General features: G+C 40.9%; 1 protein-coding gene across 2 annotated transcripts in view; it reads left to right on the forward strand.

The window, feature by feature from the left end:
* Nucleotides 1–18,699, forward strand: part of shld2 (shieldin complex subunit 2) — a 97,358-nt gene that overhangs the window by 54,438 nt on the left and 24,221 nt on the right. For both annotated transcript variants that reach the window (XM_060854292.1, XM_060854293.1), the window contains exon 2: nucleotides 2,209–3,863. In XM_060854292.1, coding sequence (XP_060710275.1) covers nucleotides 2,267–3,863 — 1,597 coding nt within the window. In that variant the 5' untranslated portion in view covers nucleotides 2,209–2,266. The remainder of the gene's footprint in view (nucleotides 1–2,208; nucleotides 3,864–18,699) is intronic.

Here is an 18,699-nt window from a genome sequence, read left to right on the forward strand (position 1 = left end):
ATTTAATGGCTAATATATCGCAAATGTCCAACCATCTTTATAAATACTAAGAAATTACATTCCATTAAAACAAGATCAAGCCTCTCTGACTTCCTGTACCTACTTAAGATGCTACTTAAAACCAATATTTTTGACCAAGATTTTGATCCCTTTCCAAATATCTTCTATTTGGCTGTGTCAAATTTTGTTTGATAATCCTCCTGTAAAGTACTTAGGACATCTTACTACACTAAGTACACTGTATAAATTGTTGTTGAATGCCAAATTCATCAGCAGTGATCCTCATGTGTTCACTTTAATATAAGATTGTTTGACGAAGGACAACAGCAATGACTGTTTCTAGGAGACCAAGATTACCTCTTCAACCCACTCCATGTCCTTCAAACAGCCGCAAGGCAGAGAAGAGATGAAAATCAATTATGTAGTCACACAGATCAAATATCCACATCTGGGAACGGATCAGTAACTTGTACAATTTAGGTTCAATGTTGCTAATACACAATGTTCAGAAAATTGAATATTTTCAGCCTGATTGATTCCTGAAGAAGGGCTTATGCGTCGAATTTCCTGTTCCTTGGATGCTACCTGACCTGCTGCGCTTTTCCAGCAACACATTTTTAGCTCTGATCTCCAGCATCTGCAGACCTCACTTTCTCCTTTCTTGAAAAAAAGACTTGCAGTAGGCGTACAGGAGGATGGACCAACATGGTCATTTAAAGGCATATCATTTTGATGCCTTTCATCTGAAAACCTCAAGTATAAAAGCACAATCAATGTTATCTCCACAGTTTCTAAACAAGGTTATTCTATGGCATGTAGTTAAACCTGGAGTCTTATCTTGGGAATTACAAAGTAAACGATACAGGAGATTCTCTGTATACTAATGTAAACAGGGCTATCACAGGCTTATGGAAAGTTTTTTGTCAATTGTTTTTCTCTATGCTGCATAGGAGCTTGATGCCCTCTGGTGGGATAGCAGTCTGTTGATATTGATTCAATATTCCATCCTAAAATTTTTCACAGAGGGATGGGAAGAACCTGGGAGCATTGGGGAAGGTACAGAGATTATTGGGGGCTTAGAAAGTCGTAATAAAACTTGATGAAAGTCTTTGGAATTGTAAGGTTTCTGGATGAAGTGGACAGGGAGAAACTATCCCCACTTGTGAGAACATTGTGAATGAGAGGCCACTGGTAAGAGAAGCAAAACAAAAGAAGCTTGCAGAATAATTGTTTGGGTTTAGGTATGCACTGACTGGGAGTAAAGAAGAGGCGAGTTCAATCAAAGCATTTATTGTCTTGTAAAATGGAAGAATATGCAGGGCATTAAAGAGAAGGTGGGAGCTGGTGCTCAGTAAACTGTTCATTCAGAGAGCCAGTGCCATCGTGATGGACTGAATGGTCTCCTGCACAGTTGCCATTCTATAATTTTACAACATATTGCACTCAATACACACAAGTTCCCTGAAGAAGTCATCTATTTCATCCTATTCCCCTTGCTTGTTCCATAGCCTATTGAATCTGAATGTAATTGTGTTGTGTTTGCTGGGCTGGTAACCTGCATTTGCATGTCTACAATGTCATTGCCTGAAGCTTTAGTGTCATTCTGCATTTATTCTGATGCTCAGTTGCATAAGGCAGCTCCACTTTCCAGTGCATAATAAAATACATTATTTCAGCCAGGAAAAAATTCAGTTGTGAACTTTGGACTCCTGTTCAAAGATTTTGATCTGTATGATATGTGTGATATTCAAGGAAAGCTGCGAGTTGCCAGTTTCTTTGCTCATCTATATGCTTAGGAACAATAATATTAACTCCTCCTCACCTCCCTGTGAGATAGGTAATATAGTCTTAGGCTAAACACTGTGTCACTAAGGATGTCCATGTAGCCAAACTGAAACAACTTCCTTCTGGACCCAGTTGGAAGCATCATGCTAGGATTTGGAGATGGCGGTGTTGGGCTGGGGTGTACAAAGTTAAAGATCACACAACACCAGGTTATAGTCCAACAGGTTTAGTTGGAAACACACTAGCTTTCGGAGCAACACTCCTTCATCAGGTGATTGATGAAGGAGCGTCGCTCCGAAAGCTAGTGTGCTTCCAATTAAACCTGTTGGACTATAACCTGGTGTTGTGAGATTTTTAACTTTAAAGTTATGTAGTTTTTGGCTGTGTGACTGCTCTCTCAATGACTTGTTGTTTCCATTCCAGGTTAAACTAGTGAAAGCAATGAGATTCCGCAGGTGAGGTCACCACCTATCATTCTAACATGAACAGTGAAAAGAAAGTTCACATTTTCCTTGGAGCACCAGCCAATTTGACTCAGCAGAGAACATCAACAAAAGAAGCGGTAGCTGATGGCAGCTCCACGAAGTGGCTTCAATGCCAGTTCTTGTATGATAACGGATCTCTCAAAGCTATTCCTAGGAAGTGCAGCAGCAAGGAGACACAGAAACATTTCAATTGCCAGAAAGCAACATTACAGCTGGAAAATCAATCTGGACAGACTTCTACTTCAAAAATTGAAGAAGGAATTATAGTTTTCAGTCAAGAATGCACTTTTAAGAATCTTGATGCTTCCTTGTTAGAGCAGAGAACCAGCAAATATGATGTTCCATGTTATAAAGACTTCAATGCCAGAAAAATATCAAAACAGCACAGGAAAGAATTGAGCAATAGTAAATTGTTGAATTCAGAAGAGGGTCTGAAAATAACTGAAGAACGTGATTGTGGTTTCGTCAGTCCTGACTGCTCAGGCGAAAATGTCAGGACATCTTTGAAACCTGACAATAGGAGCAGACAGAGTAAGAAAAATGGGGCTGACAGTCAGGACCCACCTGGTAGAATAACAGAGCAGAATGCACTTTTGGAAGAAGATTGTCCAAAGTTTCTCTGTGACTCTTTCTTGGAATATCTTCAGAATACCTTTCCAGCTGAAGGGCAGGATTCTTGTTTCAGATGCATATCTGTAAAAGAAAATTTATCAACTGATGCCGAGTTCCTCAGTGTGTTAACTGCCAGTAAAACTGCTATTCTTTCACAGGTGTTTTCAGAGAGTCAGTTTAACACACAGGATTTGTATGAAAATGTAAAAGGTAAACTGAAAACAAAAACAAATGTCAATGAGCTGTCCTGTCGGTCACTTACATCTACTCATAATTTTATTAGACAATTTGGACAAAGTGCCAGTGAGACAATGTATAAGCAAGTTAACAGTTCTGAAAATACCCCAGAACTTTTCAATTTATTTAGTGATCAGCAACTGTCCACCAATGAGTCTGTAAATGGAAGGACATTAAAAGGCTCAGTACAGTCTTTCATTCCTTCCACTAAATGGTCAAATGATGATGTTGAGATTAATATTGAACCATACAGTGGAGGTCTCCTGTGTACTCAGGTTTCAGACAATGCTGACTGGTCTTTAAAAAGATCAATGGAGGTTGCTAAGGAGCCTGAGGAGGTAAAGCAGGTGACACAAACATCAAGATCTCCAGTTTGTTTAGGTAGCAATCCACCATCAACTAAGAAAATAAAGACAATGGATTCTGAGAAAATATCTGACCTTGGGCAGTATCGGAAGGTATGGAGAGATCAATGGCTAACACCTTGTATTGGCTTTATTGAAACAGAACGGCTTAAGAACTGCACTGAAAGAAATAGGAAGTACAATGTTTTGGTCACTGTACAGTTCCGCTGTCTCCTGAAGGAAATACAGATCAAATCGGGAACATTCGCTGGCTGTAGAGTCCCCATAACAACTATTTTGGTTACAGACCAATCAGGAGTGGTCAAAAAAATTACACTGTGGCGAGCTGCTGCTTTCTGGACACTTAGTGTCTTCCCTGGAGATGTCTTACTAATAACAGGTAAAAGAACTTCTATTCCTTGATATTTGTCGACTCTTTCAGAAATTTAGGGGAGACATCTTTACAGCCAAGGAATTGCAATTTCTTTTCATGTGAGGGAAGTTACATCCCCAGAAATTGATACTGGGTCAGAATCTCAATATCATCATGTTCTCGAACACAAACAGAAATTGCTGAAAAATCTCAGCAGACCTGGCAGCATCTGTGGAGAGAAATTAGACTTCACGTTCCAGGTCCAATGACCCTTCTTCAGAACAGTTCTTCAGTTTTGATTTCTCTTCACAGATGATGCCAGACCTGCTGAGCTTTTCCAACATTTTCTGTTTTTGCTTCAGATTTCCAGCAGCTACAGTTCTTTCAGTTTTTTTCATTATTCTGCCCTCTGCTGGGCTTCTATGAGATGGAACTGAAGGCAAGTGGGGAACCGTCTTGAAATGATTTTGAATCAAAATTGAGATTGGCAAATTTATTCAAGTCATTTAAAATTGTAATGAGCAGGGTGACTGATGTATTAAGAGTTACTAAAGGCATTCAATAAGATGCAACACTGTGTTAGATGAGAACTGGTGGTGTTAAAGATAACATATTGGCATGGTTAGAATTGTCTAATTAACAGAACACAGAATAAATGGATTGTTTTCCTGTTGGTAAACTAACAAGGTGCCACGTGGATCGGCGTTGAAGCCTCACATATTTACTATTGTTAAATTTTGCAGAGGGACCTCTTGTGAAGCAGGAGGAGTGTCCCTACCCCTGGTCCAGGAAGCCCCAATTCAATTCCCACTTGCTCCAGAGGTATGTAATTACATCTGAGCAGGTTGGTTAGAAAAACTGGTTAAATATTTTAAAAAACTTAAATTTGGCAGAATATCAAAGAAAGTTCCTATTTTCCTCACTGCTAGCCTGGTCCCTGCATTTTCCCTACCTCCCTGTAAATATTAAAATCCAATCTTTCATGCATGGATTGCTTGGTAAATAAAATCATGCCCCTAAGCTTCACAAAATACAAATCAGAACATCCCCTGAAGTTTCAAATCCCACTCAAGGACTTCAGCACAAAATCTTGTTAGGCATTACAGTGTCAGAAAGTCATAGAGATGTACAACATGGAAATAGACCCTTCAGTCCAACTCATCCATTCCAACCAGACATTCTAACCTAATCTAGTCTCATTTGCCAGCATTGGGCCCATATCCCTCTAAACTCTTCCTATTCATGTATCCATCCAGATGCTTTTAAATGTTAGAATTGTACCTGCCTCCACTTCTTCTGGCAGCTCGTTCCATACATGCACCACCCTCTGTGTGTAAAAAGTTGTCCCTTACGTCTCTTTTAAATCTTTCCTCTCTCAACTTAAACCTATGCCCTCTAGTATTGGACTCCCTATCCTGAGGAAAAAAACTTTGGCTCTTCACCCTGTCCATACCCATGATTTTATAAATTTCTATAAGGTCACCCATCAGCCTCTGGCACTCCAGGGGAAAAAAAAAGCCCCAGCCTGTATAGCCCTTCCTTATAGCTCAAATCTCCAACCCTGACAGCATTCTTGTAAATCTTGTCTGAACCCTGTCAGATTTCACAATATCTTTCCTTCAGTTGGGAGACCAGAATTGAATGCAGTATTCCAAAGTGTCCTGGACAACCGCAACATGATCTCCCAACTCTTATGCTCAATGCATTGACCAAGAAAGGAAAGCATTCCAAACATTTTCTTTACTGTTTACCTGTAAGTCCACTTTCAAGGAACTAGGAACCTGTACTTCAAGGTCTCTTTGTTCAGCAATATACCACAGGATCTCACCATGAAGTGTATATGCCCTCCTTTGATTTGCCTTACTAAGATACAGTATATCACATCTATCTAAACTAAACTACAGCTCCTCAGCCAATCGGCCCATCAGATCAAGGTCCAATTGTACTGAGATAACCTTCTTGGGTGTCCACTACACCACCAATTTTGGAGTAATCTGCAAACTTACTAACCATACCTCCTATATTCACATCCAAACTATTGATATAAATGACAAAAAGCATGGACCCGCACCAATCCTTGCTAGTGGCTAGTTCTGTCTATACTCCATATGATCCAACCTTGTTAACTAGTCTACCACACGGAACCTTGTTAAAGACCTTACTGAAGTCCATTGCTCTGCCGTCATCAATCCACTTAGTCACTTCCTCAAAAAACTCAATCAAGTTAGTGAGATACAATTTCCCACACACAAAGCTATGTTGATTATCCCTGGGCGGCACGGTGGCACAGTGGTTAGCACTGCTGCCTCACAGCGCCTGAGACCCGGGTTCAATTCCCGACTCAGGCGATTGACTGTGTGGAGTTTGCACATTCTCTCCATGTCTGCGTGGGTTTCCTCCGGGTTCTCCGGTTTCCTCCCACAGTCCAAAGATGTGCGGGTCAGGTGAATTGGCCATGCTAAATTGCCCGTAGTGTTAGTTAAGGGGTAAATGTAGGGGTATGGGTGGGTTGCGCTTCGGCGGGTCGGTGTGGACTTGTTGGGCCGAAGGGCCTGTTTCCACACTGTAAGTAATCTAATCTAATCTAATCAGTCCTTACTTTCCAAATGCATGTAAATCCTGTTCCTTAGAATCCCCTCAAACACCTTGCCCACCACTGATGTTAGCCTCACTGGTCTGTAGTTCCTTGGCTTTTCCTTACTACCTTTCTTAACCAACCTCCTTCTGGTACCTCACCAGTGACTATCAATCTTACAAGTAATGATGGCATGTTATACAATCAGAGATGCAACCTTTCCAATAAAGTATAATTCTGTCTATGCACCACCCACCCCTTCCCCCACCCACTCCCACTGGAAAATCCCATCTAGTACGTGGATGTCCTTTGGGGAAAGAAATCTGCCATCCTCACCAGGTCTGGCAACATGTAACAATGTGGTTGAATCTCGACTGCCCTCTACCAAGCCACTCAGTTATATCAATCACAACAAAATCTCAATAAGAAATGAAACCACCTCGCTTCAACCTAAGTAACTGAAAAGACAACATCAAAAACAGCCTTGTCAGTGCCATGAGATCTTTCTGACTAACATCTGGGACTAGTCCCACATTTGGGAGAGCTGTCTTACAGAATAATCAAGCAGCACTATGTCAGAGACATATTCACAGAATCATATCTCACAGACAATGTACCAAACACCATCATCACTATCTCTGGATACACTATGTCCCCATAGGCGTGACAGCACAGTGGTATAAACCGGTAGGGAGTTGCCGTCAAGTCTTCAACATTGACTGCTGGTTATCATGTACCACCCTTCCTTCACTGAGGAATCCGTAGTCGTCCACATTAAACAACACTTGGAGGAAGCATTGAGGGTGGCAAGGGCACAAAATGCCCACTGTCCAGAGTGACTTGGTAGCAACATTGCTTCACAACTACCCTCTGTCCTCTGTGACCAAACAAATTTTGTATATTGCTTATCAACTCACTGTGAATCCCTTGTGACATAATCTTATGGACCAGATTGTCATGAGCACCTTGTCAAATGCTTTAGTAAAATGCATAAGCAACATCTGCTGCCCTACCCTTATCAATTATTTTTGTCACTTCCTCAAAAAAACTCAAATTTGAGAGACAAGACCTCATCCACTCAAAATCACGCTGACTATTCATAATAAGTCCATTCTTTCAGAAATGTGAGTAAATCCTGTTGCTAAGAATCTTCTCCAGTAATTTCCCTACCACTGATGTAAAATTCACTGGTTTTTAATTTCTTGGATTATCCCTATTGCTCTTCTTGAACAAAGGAACAACATTGACTATTCTTTAATCTTCTAAGACCTCTCCTATGGTGAAGAGGGCACAAAAAGGTCTCTGTCAAGGCCCAGCAAACTACTCCCTTGCTTTCCTCAGTATCCTGGGATAGATCCCATCAGGTCCCAGGGACTTACCTACCTTAACTCTTCTCAAAGCACTCAACATCACCTCCTTCTTAATATTGACATACCTAAAATTTCAATATATCCCTCCCTAAACTTGATCGTATTCTTCTCCTTGGTGAATACTGATGTTAAGTACTCATTAAGCACCTCAACCCACTTTCTCTGTGAAATAACGCGCCAAGTCATCTTTTATTTACATGTGCACAGTACATGGGCTCTGACCAGCCAACTCAAAGTCAGTCCCTAGACTGAGGAGATCTTCTGAATCTCTTGTTTATATCTGTCAGCCAGGGCTCCTTGATTGGGTTGTTAACCTGGGCCAATCAATGATCTCATAATCAATGAGATCTGCCTGGCTCTGGTTCCAATCACCACTCTCTGGCTTCATGTAAAATTTCCTCCTGTGTCCTTGAGGGGACCTACCCTTTCCCTTGCTATCCTCTTACTCCTATTGTATGTATTGAATGCCTTAGGATTCTCCTTAATCGTACTTGCCAATGACATTTCACGGCCCCCTTTGGCCTTCCTAATTCCTAGTTTAAGTTCTTTTCCGCTTTCTTTATATTTCTAAAGGGATTGATTTCATTTTCCTAAACCTTACGATGCTTTTTATTTCTTTTTGACTAAACCTTCAATATCTCTTGACATCCAGGGTTCCCAAATCTTGCCAACCCTATCTTGCATCCTCGTAGGAACATGCTGGTTCTGAACTCTGATCAACTTGCCTTTAAAAAACTCCCACAAGACAGATGTGGATTTATCCTCAAACACATATCCCTAATCTAATTTCTCCACTTCTTGCCTGCAAATTTCTTGTGCTCTCTTTCCAGTTTAATAACATCCTTCTTATAGCAAGGTGACCAAACATGAAGACAATACTCCAAATGTGGCCTCACTAACATCCTGTACAACTGCAACATAACTTCCCAATTTCTATCCTCAGTGCTCTGACTGATGAGGGCCATTGTGCTAAAAGCCTTCTCCCCTGTCCTGTCTACCTGTGACTCTACTTTCAGAGAACCGTGCACCTGAACTCCAAGGTCTCTGTTTCACTACACTCCTCAAGGCCCTGCCGTTCACCATGAAATTCCTACCTTGACTTTCCAAAATGCAAGATCTCACGCTTATTTATATTAAACTTCATTTGCCATTTCTCAGCCCACTTCCCCAGCTGATCAAGGTCCTGTTGCAATTTCTGATAACCATCCTGTCAATGATATCCCCTATTTCAGTGTAATCTGCAAACTTACTGATCATGCCTTGTATATTCTCATCCAAACATTGATATAGATAACAAACAGCAATAGGCCCAGCACCGACCCCTGAGGCACTCCATTAGTCACAGGGCTCCTGTCCAACAAGCATCCTTCCACTATTACCCTCTGCTTCCTACCATTAAGCCAATTGTGTATCCAATTTGTCAGCTCCCCCTGGATTCCATGCGATCTAATCTTCCAGAGCAGCCTACCACATGGAACTTTATCAAAGGCCTTACTGAAATCCATATAGACTACGTTACCACCCTGCCCTTATCAACTTTCCTGGTCACTCCGCCAAGAACTCTAACAAATGTATGAGGCATGATCTCCCACGCACAAAGCCGTGCTGACTATTCCAAATCAAACCGGGTCTTTCCAAAAGCATATATATATTATCTCTCAGAATCTTTTCAAGTAACTTACCCATCACAGATGTTGGGCATACTAGTCTATAGTTTCCAGGTTTTTCTTTGCAACCCTTCCTGAATAAGGGCACAAAATTCGCTATTCTCTAGTCTTCTGGTTCCTCACTCTTAGCTAACGATGACACACAAATATCAGCTAGGACCCCTTTAATTTCTTCTCTATCCCTCTGCAGTGTTTTTGGATATATCTGGTTAGGACCAGCAGATTTTCCACCTTAATGCATTTTAATTTGTCCAACACCACCTAAGAAGAGCCAGGAGGGGATATGAGAAGGCCTGGCGGATAGGATCAAGGAAAACCCTAAGGCTTTCTAAAGCTATATCAGGAATAAAAGAATGACTAGAATAAGCTTACGGCCAATCAAGCATAGTAGTGGGAAGTTGTATGTGGGTTCAGAGGAGATAGGTGAAGCGCTAAATGAATACTTTTCATCAGTATTCACACTGGAAAAAGACAATGTTGTTGAGGAGAATACTGACATATAGGCTACTAGACTAGACGGGATTGAGATTCACAAGGAGGAGGTGTTAGTAATTCTGGAAAGTGTAAAAATAGATAAGTCCCCAGGGCCAGATGGGATTTATACTAGGATTTCCTGGGAAGCCAGGAAGAAGATTGCCGAGCCTTTGGCTTTGATCTTTATGTTGTCATTGTCTACAGAGTTAAAAATCACACAACACCAGGTTATAGTCCAACAGGTTTATTTGGAAGCACTAGTTTTCGGAGCACTGCTCCTTCATCTGGTGATTGTGGAGAATAAGATTGTAAGACACAGAGTTTATTTGCTATAAGTTCTGTGTCTTCCAATCACCTGATGAAGGAGCAGCATTCTGAAAGCTAGTGCTTCCAAATAAACCCATTGAACTATAACCTGGTGTTGTTTTTAATTTTGTACACCCGAGTCCAACACCGGCGTCTCCAAATCATTGTCTACAGGAATAATGCTAGAAAACTGGACGATAACAAATGTTGTTCCCTTGTTCAAGAAGGGGAATAGAGCCAACCCTGGAAATTATCGATCTGTGAGCCTTACTTCGGTTGTGGGTAAACTGTTGGAAAGGGTTATAAGAGATAAGATTTATAATCATCTCAAGAGGAATAATTTGTTTAGGGGTAGTCAACACGATTTTGTGAAGGATAGGTCGTGCCTCACAAACCTTATTGAGTTTTTTGAGAAGGTGACCAAACAGATGGTTGAGGGTAAAGCAGTTGATGTGGTGTATATGGATTTCAGTAAGACATTTGATAAGGTTCCCTAAGGTAGGCTATTGCACAAAATACAGAGGCATGGTGATTTAACAGTTTAGGATCAGAAGTTGGCTAGCTGAAAGAAAACAGAGGATAGTGGTTGGTAGGAAATATTGATCCAGGAGTTCAGTTACTAATGGGGTACTGCAAGGATCTGTTTTTGGTCCACTGTTGTTTGTTATTTATATAAATGTCCTGGATGAGGACATAGAAGAATCAGTTAGTAAATTTGTGGATGACACTAAAGTCGTTAGAGTTGTGGATAGTGACAAAGGATGTTGTCGGTTACAGAGAGACAGATAAGCTGCAGAGCTGGGCTGAGAGGTGGCAAATGGAGTTTAATGTGGAAAAGTGTGAGGTGATTCACTTTGGAAGGATTAGTAGGAACACAGAATATTGGGCTATTGGTAAGATTCTTGGTAGTGTAGATGAGCAGACAGATCTTGCTGTCCATGTGCATAGATCCCTGAAAGTTGCCAACCAGGTTGATACGGTTGTTAAAAGGCATAGGTGTGTTAGCTTTTATTGGTAGAGGGATTGAGGTTTGGAACCATGAAGTCATGTTGCAGCTGTACAAAACTCTGGTGTGGCCACATTTGGAGTATTGTGTACAGTTCTGGTCACTGCATTATAGGAAGGATGTGGAAGTTTTGGAAAGGGTCCAGAGGCGATTTACTAGAATGTTGCCTGGTATGGAGGGAAGGTCTTGTGAGGAATGGCTGAGGAACTTAAGACTGCTTTCGTTACAGAGAAGAAGGTTGAGAAGTGACTTAATTGAGACTTATGAGATAATCAGAGGGTTAGATAGGTTTGACAGTGAGAGCCTTTTTCCTCAGATGGTGATGGCTAGCATGGAGGGACATATCTATCATCCCTCAATTTAAAACTATAGGACAGATGTCAGAGGTGGTTTCTTTACTCAAGTAGTAGGGGCATGGAACGCACTGTCTGCAACAGTAGTAGACTCAACTTTAAGGGCTTTTAAATGGTCATTGGATAGGCATGTGAACGAGAATGGAATGGTGTAGGTTAGATGGGTTTCAGATTGGTTCTACAGATCAGCGCAACACCAAGGACCGAAGGGCCTGTACTGCACTGTAATGTTCTATGTTCTACCACCTCTACTGTGATTTGAACTGTCTCCAAGATATCACCACTAACTTCCCCAAGTCTTCATGTCTTTCTCCATGGCAAACACACAGGAGAAGTATTCATTGAGGACCTCGCCCATCTCCTACGGTTCTACACATACATGTCCACTTTAGTCTTTGAGGGGTCCTATTCTCTCTATAGTTATTCTTTTTCCTTTAATATATTTAAAGAACCTGTTTGGATTCACCCAAATCTTCTTCGCCAAGGCTATCTCGTGCCCCCTTTTCACCCTTCTGATTTCCTTCTTCAGTAAACTCCTTTAATCCCTATTTACCTCTTGTGATTCTGTTGATCCCACCTGCCTGTACCTGAGTCAAAGCTCTTTTTTTTCTGGTCAAATCCTCAATATCTGTTGTCATCCGGGGTTCCCTACTCCTGTCAACCGTGTCTTTCACCCTCCTTAAATTTATTCAGTGTTCCAACATCCATCGCAGATTCACAACTCTTTGAGAGAAGTAATTCTTCCTCATCTCTATTTTTAATCTGCCATCCCTTTATCCTAAAAATATGTCCTCTCATTCTCAATTGCCCCACAAGGTAAAATATCCTTTCTATATCTTATTTTTCAATCCCCTTTAATATCCTATACACTACAATTAGATCTTCTCTCATTCTTCTAAATGCTTGAGAGCATGGGCCTAAATTGCTCAGTCTCTCTTCATAACACGAAACCCTTATGTCTAAAGTTAATCTAGTGAACCTCCTCTGAACTGTCTGCAATGCAGCTACATCCCTCCTTGAAGTAAAAAGAAACTGTACATAATATTGCAGGTATGGTCTCATTAAAATCTTGTACAGTTGTAGCAACTCTTCTCTGTTTTTATATTCTATTTCTTTAGCAATAATTGCCAAAGTTCCATTTGGCTTCTTTATTATCTGCTGTACTTGCACACTCTGATTCCTGCACAAGGATACCCAGATCTCTCAGAACCGAAGCACTCTGAAGTCTCTCTCCATTAAGATAACGTGTTACCTTTCTATTTTGATCAAAAGGGATTACCTCACACTTAAATTTCATGGGCCAAATGTTGGTTTATTCACCTAACCTATCGATATCCACTTGTAATTTTTAAAAAACTTTTTCATTGCCACTTACTCACTCAACTTTTTGTTGTTATTTGCAAATGTGGCAGTATTACTTTCTATCCCTGGATCCAAGTCTTTAATGTAGTTTGTAAATTGTTGCGGCCCAAGGACCAAACCCTTGGTACCTCACTAGTTACAAGGTGTAAGTGAGGACTGCAGATGCTGGAGATCAGAGTCAAGGTTAGAGTGATGCTGGAAAAGCACAGTAGGTCAGGCAGCATCCAAGGAGCAGGAAAATCGATGTTTTGGGCAAAAGCCCTTCATCAGGAATGGGGGCTTTTCTGATGAAGGGCTTTTGCCCAAAACATTGATTTTCCTGCTCCTCTGATGCTGCCTGACCTGCTCTGCTTTTCCAGCACCGCTCTCATCTAGGATCCCATGGGTTGCACCTTGCCAAACAGAAAAAGACTTGTTTATCTCGAGTCTCGGCCTCATGTTGGTTAGCTAATCCTCTATACAAGCTAATACATCACCCCTAACCCCATGTGAGGTTACCTTGTATATTAATCTTTTGTGCGACACCTTAGCAAATGCGTCCAGAAGTACATATACAATACATCAGCTAGTTATATCTTCGAATAACTTTAGCTGATTAATTGAACACAATTTACTCTTCATAAAACCATGCTGACTCTGATAGATTATGTTTTAACTTTTCAAATGTCCTGCTATTGTTAATAATGAACTCTAACAATTTCTCAATAACAAATGTTGAATTAGTTGTCTGCAGTGTCCTACTGACTGCCTCCTTCCCTTTTTGAATAAGGGCATAATATTAGCATTTTTCCAATCCACTGGAACCTTTCCAATGTCCAGGGAATTTTGGATTTTATAACCACTATCCCTGCTACCAATTCTTTTAAGAACCAGTATGTCGGCCATCAGGCCCTAGGGAATTGTCTGCCTTCAGTCCCAATAGTTGCCTCTGTACTTTTTCCCTATTGACGATGACATTATTATAACATCTTTGCTTTCTATAACAGGCATAGCCTTTTACTAGTGGGATGGTACAATAGTCCTTCAATGAAAAATTGAGGTAGTGAATTGATTTAGTTTTTCTGCCATTTTTGTCTTCTCCACTACTATCTCCTCATCCTCCAAGGGACCAACTTTAGCTACTCTCTTCCCTTTTATGTGCTTAAAGAACCTAAAGAAGATGCCTGTGATAGACTCCAACAGCACTGAGTTGCTCACTAGAAGAGTAGCCAGAGAAGCATTAGCAATATCTTGCATATGATAACAAGGAAAGAAGTTCTCTTGGCTGCCGCAATGCAAGCACAATTAGCTGTCTATACTTCCCTCAAGGTGAATAGGTCTCCTGATTTTATGGTTCAGCTCTGTAATTGAACGTCATAAACATGAGCAATCAATATCCATACAGTAATGTGTCACATATATTTGTTTTACACGAGAAGCGTTTTGTTTTTCTCACTGCATTGACATACCCCATCTACATCAAGGATGTTTTGCTTTACCTGTACCACACAGATGGATTGCTGAAACGCCACCAGAGAAGTGTTGGGGTTGCAGTTTATGGCATGCAGCAACCCATTGTAAGGACAGTTAATTTTGTTCTCCAAATAGTTTGCTGATTCAAGCTGATTTTTTAAAATTAACCTATGTTTTATTTTTGACCTAAAAGGGAAGACTTTTTAAAAATTCATTCATGGGATGAGGGTGTTGCTGGCTAGGCAGTATTTATTGTCCATTCCTAATTGCCCAGAGGACAGTTAAAAATGAACCACATTGCTGTAGGTCTGGAGTCGCATGTAGGCCAGACCAGGTAAGGATGGTAGCTTCCTTCCCTGAAGTGATCCAGGTAGGTTTTCCCAATAATTGACAGTGGATTTATGGTCACTCTTGCTTCCAGGTTTTTAGTGAATTCATATTCCACAGTCTGCCATGGCAGGATTTGAACCCAGGTCCCCAAAACATTATCTGGGTGTCTGGGTTAACAGTCTGGAGAAATGTCACGAAGCCATTGCCTCCCACAGTTCTTTTTCTCAACAAAATATTAAACTGGAAAATCAGTAGATTTTATAAAGGCAGACTGTGCAAAAAGACAAACTATTCTTTGTAATTTTTCTGATTTAGCATTGTTTTCTTATGATAAATTTTAAGTTGTTTACGAATTTTAGTTCTGTTTCCCCAACCCTGTATATTTTCCTCCGAACTAAGATCCAGTTCAGGATGTTCATTTTTCATGACTGGGTTCCCAAATCATTTTGTCTCCAATCCCCAGATAACTAATATACTGCCTATGGATTCAGCCCAAATTAGCATTCAGCACAAATATCACAAAATGACCATGATATCACCATAGATTTATAATGTCACAGAATCCCTACAGCATGAAAACAGGCCATTTGGCCCTACAAGTCCACACTGACCCTCCGAAGAATAATCCACCTAGACCCCTTCCCCTACCCTGTCAATCTACATTTACCCCTGACTAATGCATCTAACCTACACATCCCTGGACATTCTGGACAATTTAGCATGGCCAATTCACCTAGCCTGCACATCTTTGGTTTGTGGGAAGAAACAAGAGCACCTGAAAGAAACCTACACAGACATGAGGAGAATGTGCAAACATGGCACAGACAGTCGCTGATGCTGGAATCAAATCCAAGTGCCTGGCGCTGTGAGGCAGCAGTGGTAACCACTGAGCCACCGTGCTGCCCTAATGATGCTGTCAATATGATGACTCTTAATTTGTGGTTTATTGAGCAATGATCCAACCATTCCCTAACCATCCACCCTTGTTTCTAAACAAACATTGTGCATGCATGCAGGTTTAGAATGGTTATGGGAAAAGACACTCGATCAAGTAGAGAAATAAAAAGGGGGGCAAATTTCAATCTAGGTAGATTGATTCAAAATTTGTAGGCAAAGCAATAATTGAACAATGATGGTCTTCATAGAGATGATGTTTAAATTACTGAGTAGAGGCTTTCCCATCTGGAGAAAAGAAGGGCATCCTAAGATAGAATTCTCTGGATGACTAAAGACTTATAGGTTAAATTGAGACAGAAAAAGAAAAGAGGCTTATGGCAATTGTAATGCTCTTAGTACAGTAGGGAACCAGGCTGAATAAGAAGTGATCTAAAAAAAGGGAATAGATGGAACAAAGCCAAAGTATGAAATTGGATGAGCGGCTAACATAAACGGGAACCCAAAAGATTTGTGTATCTTTCATATTTCATATATAAATATTTCTATGCAAAAAGTAGTCAAAGAAATGTGGGACCAATTGGGGATTAAAAAGAAGAGGTACCAAATCTTTCTTTTGTATCTGACTTCGCTATCAAAGACCGTGCTGCCAGATAGGTGGAAAAGTGAAGGCACTTAAAGACATTGGATAGAGTTATAGAGTCATGCAGATGTACGAACAGAAAGAGACTCTTTAAACCAATCATCCATGCTGACCAGGTATCCTAAACTATGCCAGCAGTTGGGCCCATATCCCTTTAAACCCTTCTGATTCATATACCCGTCCTGATGCCTTTTAAATGTTGTAATTGTACCAGACTCCACCACTTCCTCTGGCAGCTCATACCACCCTCTGTGTGAAAGCATTGCCCCTTCAGTCCCTTTAAAGTTTTTCCCTTCTCACCCTAAACCTATGTCCTCTAATTCTGGACTCACCCACCCCAGGGAAAAGGCCTTGTCTGATTACCCTATACATGCCCTTCATGATTTTATAAACCACTGTAAGATCATTCCTCAGCCTCCAACGCTCCAGGGAAGATAGTCCCAGCATATTCAGCCTCTCCCTATAGCTCAAACCCTCCAATCCTAGTAACATCCTTGTAAATCTTTTCTGAACCATTCCAAGTTTCACAGCATTTTTCCGATAGGAGGGAGACTAGAATTGCACACAATATTCCAAAAGTGGCCTAACCAATGTCCTGTAGAGTCATAACATGACCTCCCAACTCTTATACTTCCTAAAATTTGCAAGTCAATAAGTTTCATCCCTTGCCTTCAACCACCAGAGGGTGGTGTTGTGATGTATAAATGAACAAGTATCAGCTGTCCTGGAAATTGGAAAGTGTATAAATCAGTTCTGCTTTATTTAATTTCAGATTAACCATTTTATTCTCCTCAATTGCAGCCTCAACAGTTGTTTTTACTTGATTGTACAGGATCTTATATGGCTATTGTGGAGTAGGGGGTTACTTAGAAACAAAAATATAAATTGTTGGGAAAGCTCAGTGTCTGACTGTGTATTCTGGATTAGTGGTGCTGGAAGAGCACAGCAGTTCAGGCAGCATCCGAGGAGCAGTAAAATCGACGTTTCGGGCAAAAGCCCTTCATCAGGAATAATATGTAGAGAAAAAAGCAGAGTTAACATTTCAGGTCCAGTGATCCTTCTTCAGAATAGTTAATAAAACTTTCACTCTCAGAATAACCACTGAGCATGGACATCAGGAGTTATGTCATAGTAATGTCAGGTCATATAGATCATGTAGCCTTTACCTGTAAGGTTTCAGAAGATGGAAAAAGCACAGCAGCTCAGGCAGCATCTGAGGAGCAAGAGAGTCAATGTTGCCCCTTTCAGTCCCTTCATAATGAAGGTTTAAGCCTGATATGTCAACTCTCTTACTCCTCAGATGCTTCCTGACCTGCTGTGCTTTCTCTAGCACTACACTTAATTGACTCTGACTTCTTCAGCATCTGCAGTCTTCACAATCTCCTAGATTTCAGAAGGTGTTCTGTCTTTATTTCCCTTGTACATGTTATGTTTAATAAAATATGTCAGTGTATGACTCATTTTACTATGTAGTGTAAAACCGTGACAAGACCCACAGAATGAGAGGTAAGCACCAAGGAGTGCCTGAAGAGTAGAGATACCACAATGCTGTGGATGAAGGATGAGGCCTGCCCGGTTATCCAAACCCAGAAATGGGGGAACCACCAGGAAGAAGTTTAGTGGTGCCAGGAAGCAGTGAGTGACAGACTTGAAGGCCCACTTAGGTATCAAACTGCAGAGAGGGAAATATTAAACACAGCAACAGAAAGTCCAAACCAAGGAATATGACAAGTAACGAGCAAATCAATCAGAACAGTGCATAATAAATTTCAATAGATCAGAAATCTTTGCAGATAGGGATAACTGCACAAGAGATCAACCCAATGCTTAAAAGATATAGGAGCAGAATTAGGCCATTCAGCCAATTGAGTCGGCTCCGCTATTCATTATGCCTGATATACTCCTCACCCTCATTTTCCTGCCTTCTCCCCATAACCCTTCAACCCATTACCAAATAAAAATCTGTCTTACTCTTTCTTAAATTTACTCACTGTCCCAGCATCCACCACACCTTGGGGTAGCGAATTCCACAGATTCACACCTCCTTGGGAGAGGTAGTTTCTCCTAAACTCTGTTTTAAATTTGCTACCCCTTATCCCAACACTAGGACCTCTTGTCCTAGGATGCCTCACAAGAGGAAGCATCCACTCCATGTCTATTTTGTCCATACCTTATACCATCTTGAATATCTCAATTTGATTTCCCCTCATTCTGCTGAAAAGAGCAAGAACGAAAAATAAGCATCTTGACCACCATTGCCCGCAAAGTAAACCCACCAAAGCCTTACCTTTACTAGATGCTCGAGAATATTTCGATGGTGCTAACCAGACTGCGTATTGGATAAACTGGCACCAACATTGCATACCGGTTCAGGCCTCAATAAAATTCCAACAAAGGCCCTGTATTAGAGTCTTGGAGTCATACAACATGG

This window comes from Hemiscyllium ocellatum, chromosome 43, assembly GCF_020745735.1.
Source record: "Hemiscyllium ocellatum isolate sHemOce1 chromosome 43, sHemOce1.pat.X.cur, whole genome shotgun sequence".
Taxonomy (NCBI): Eukaryota; Metazoa; Chordata; class Chondrichthyes; order Orectolobiformes; family Hemiscylliidae; genus Hemiscyllium; species Hemiscyllium ocellatum.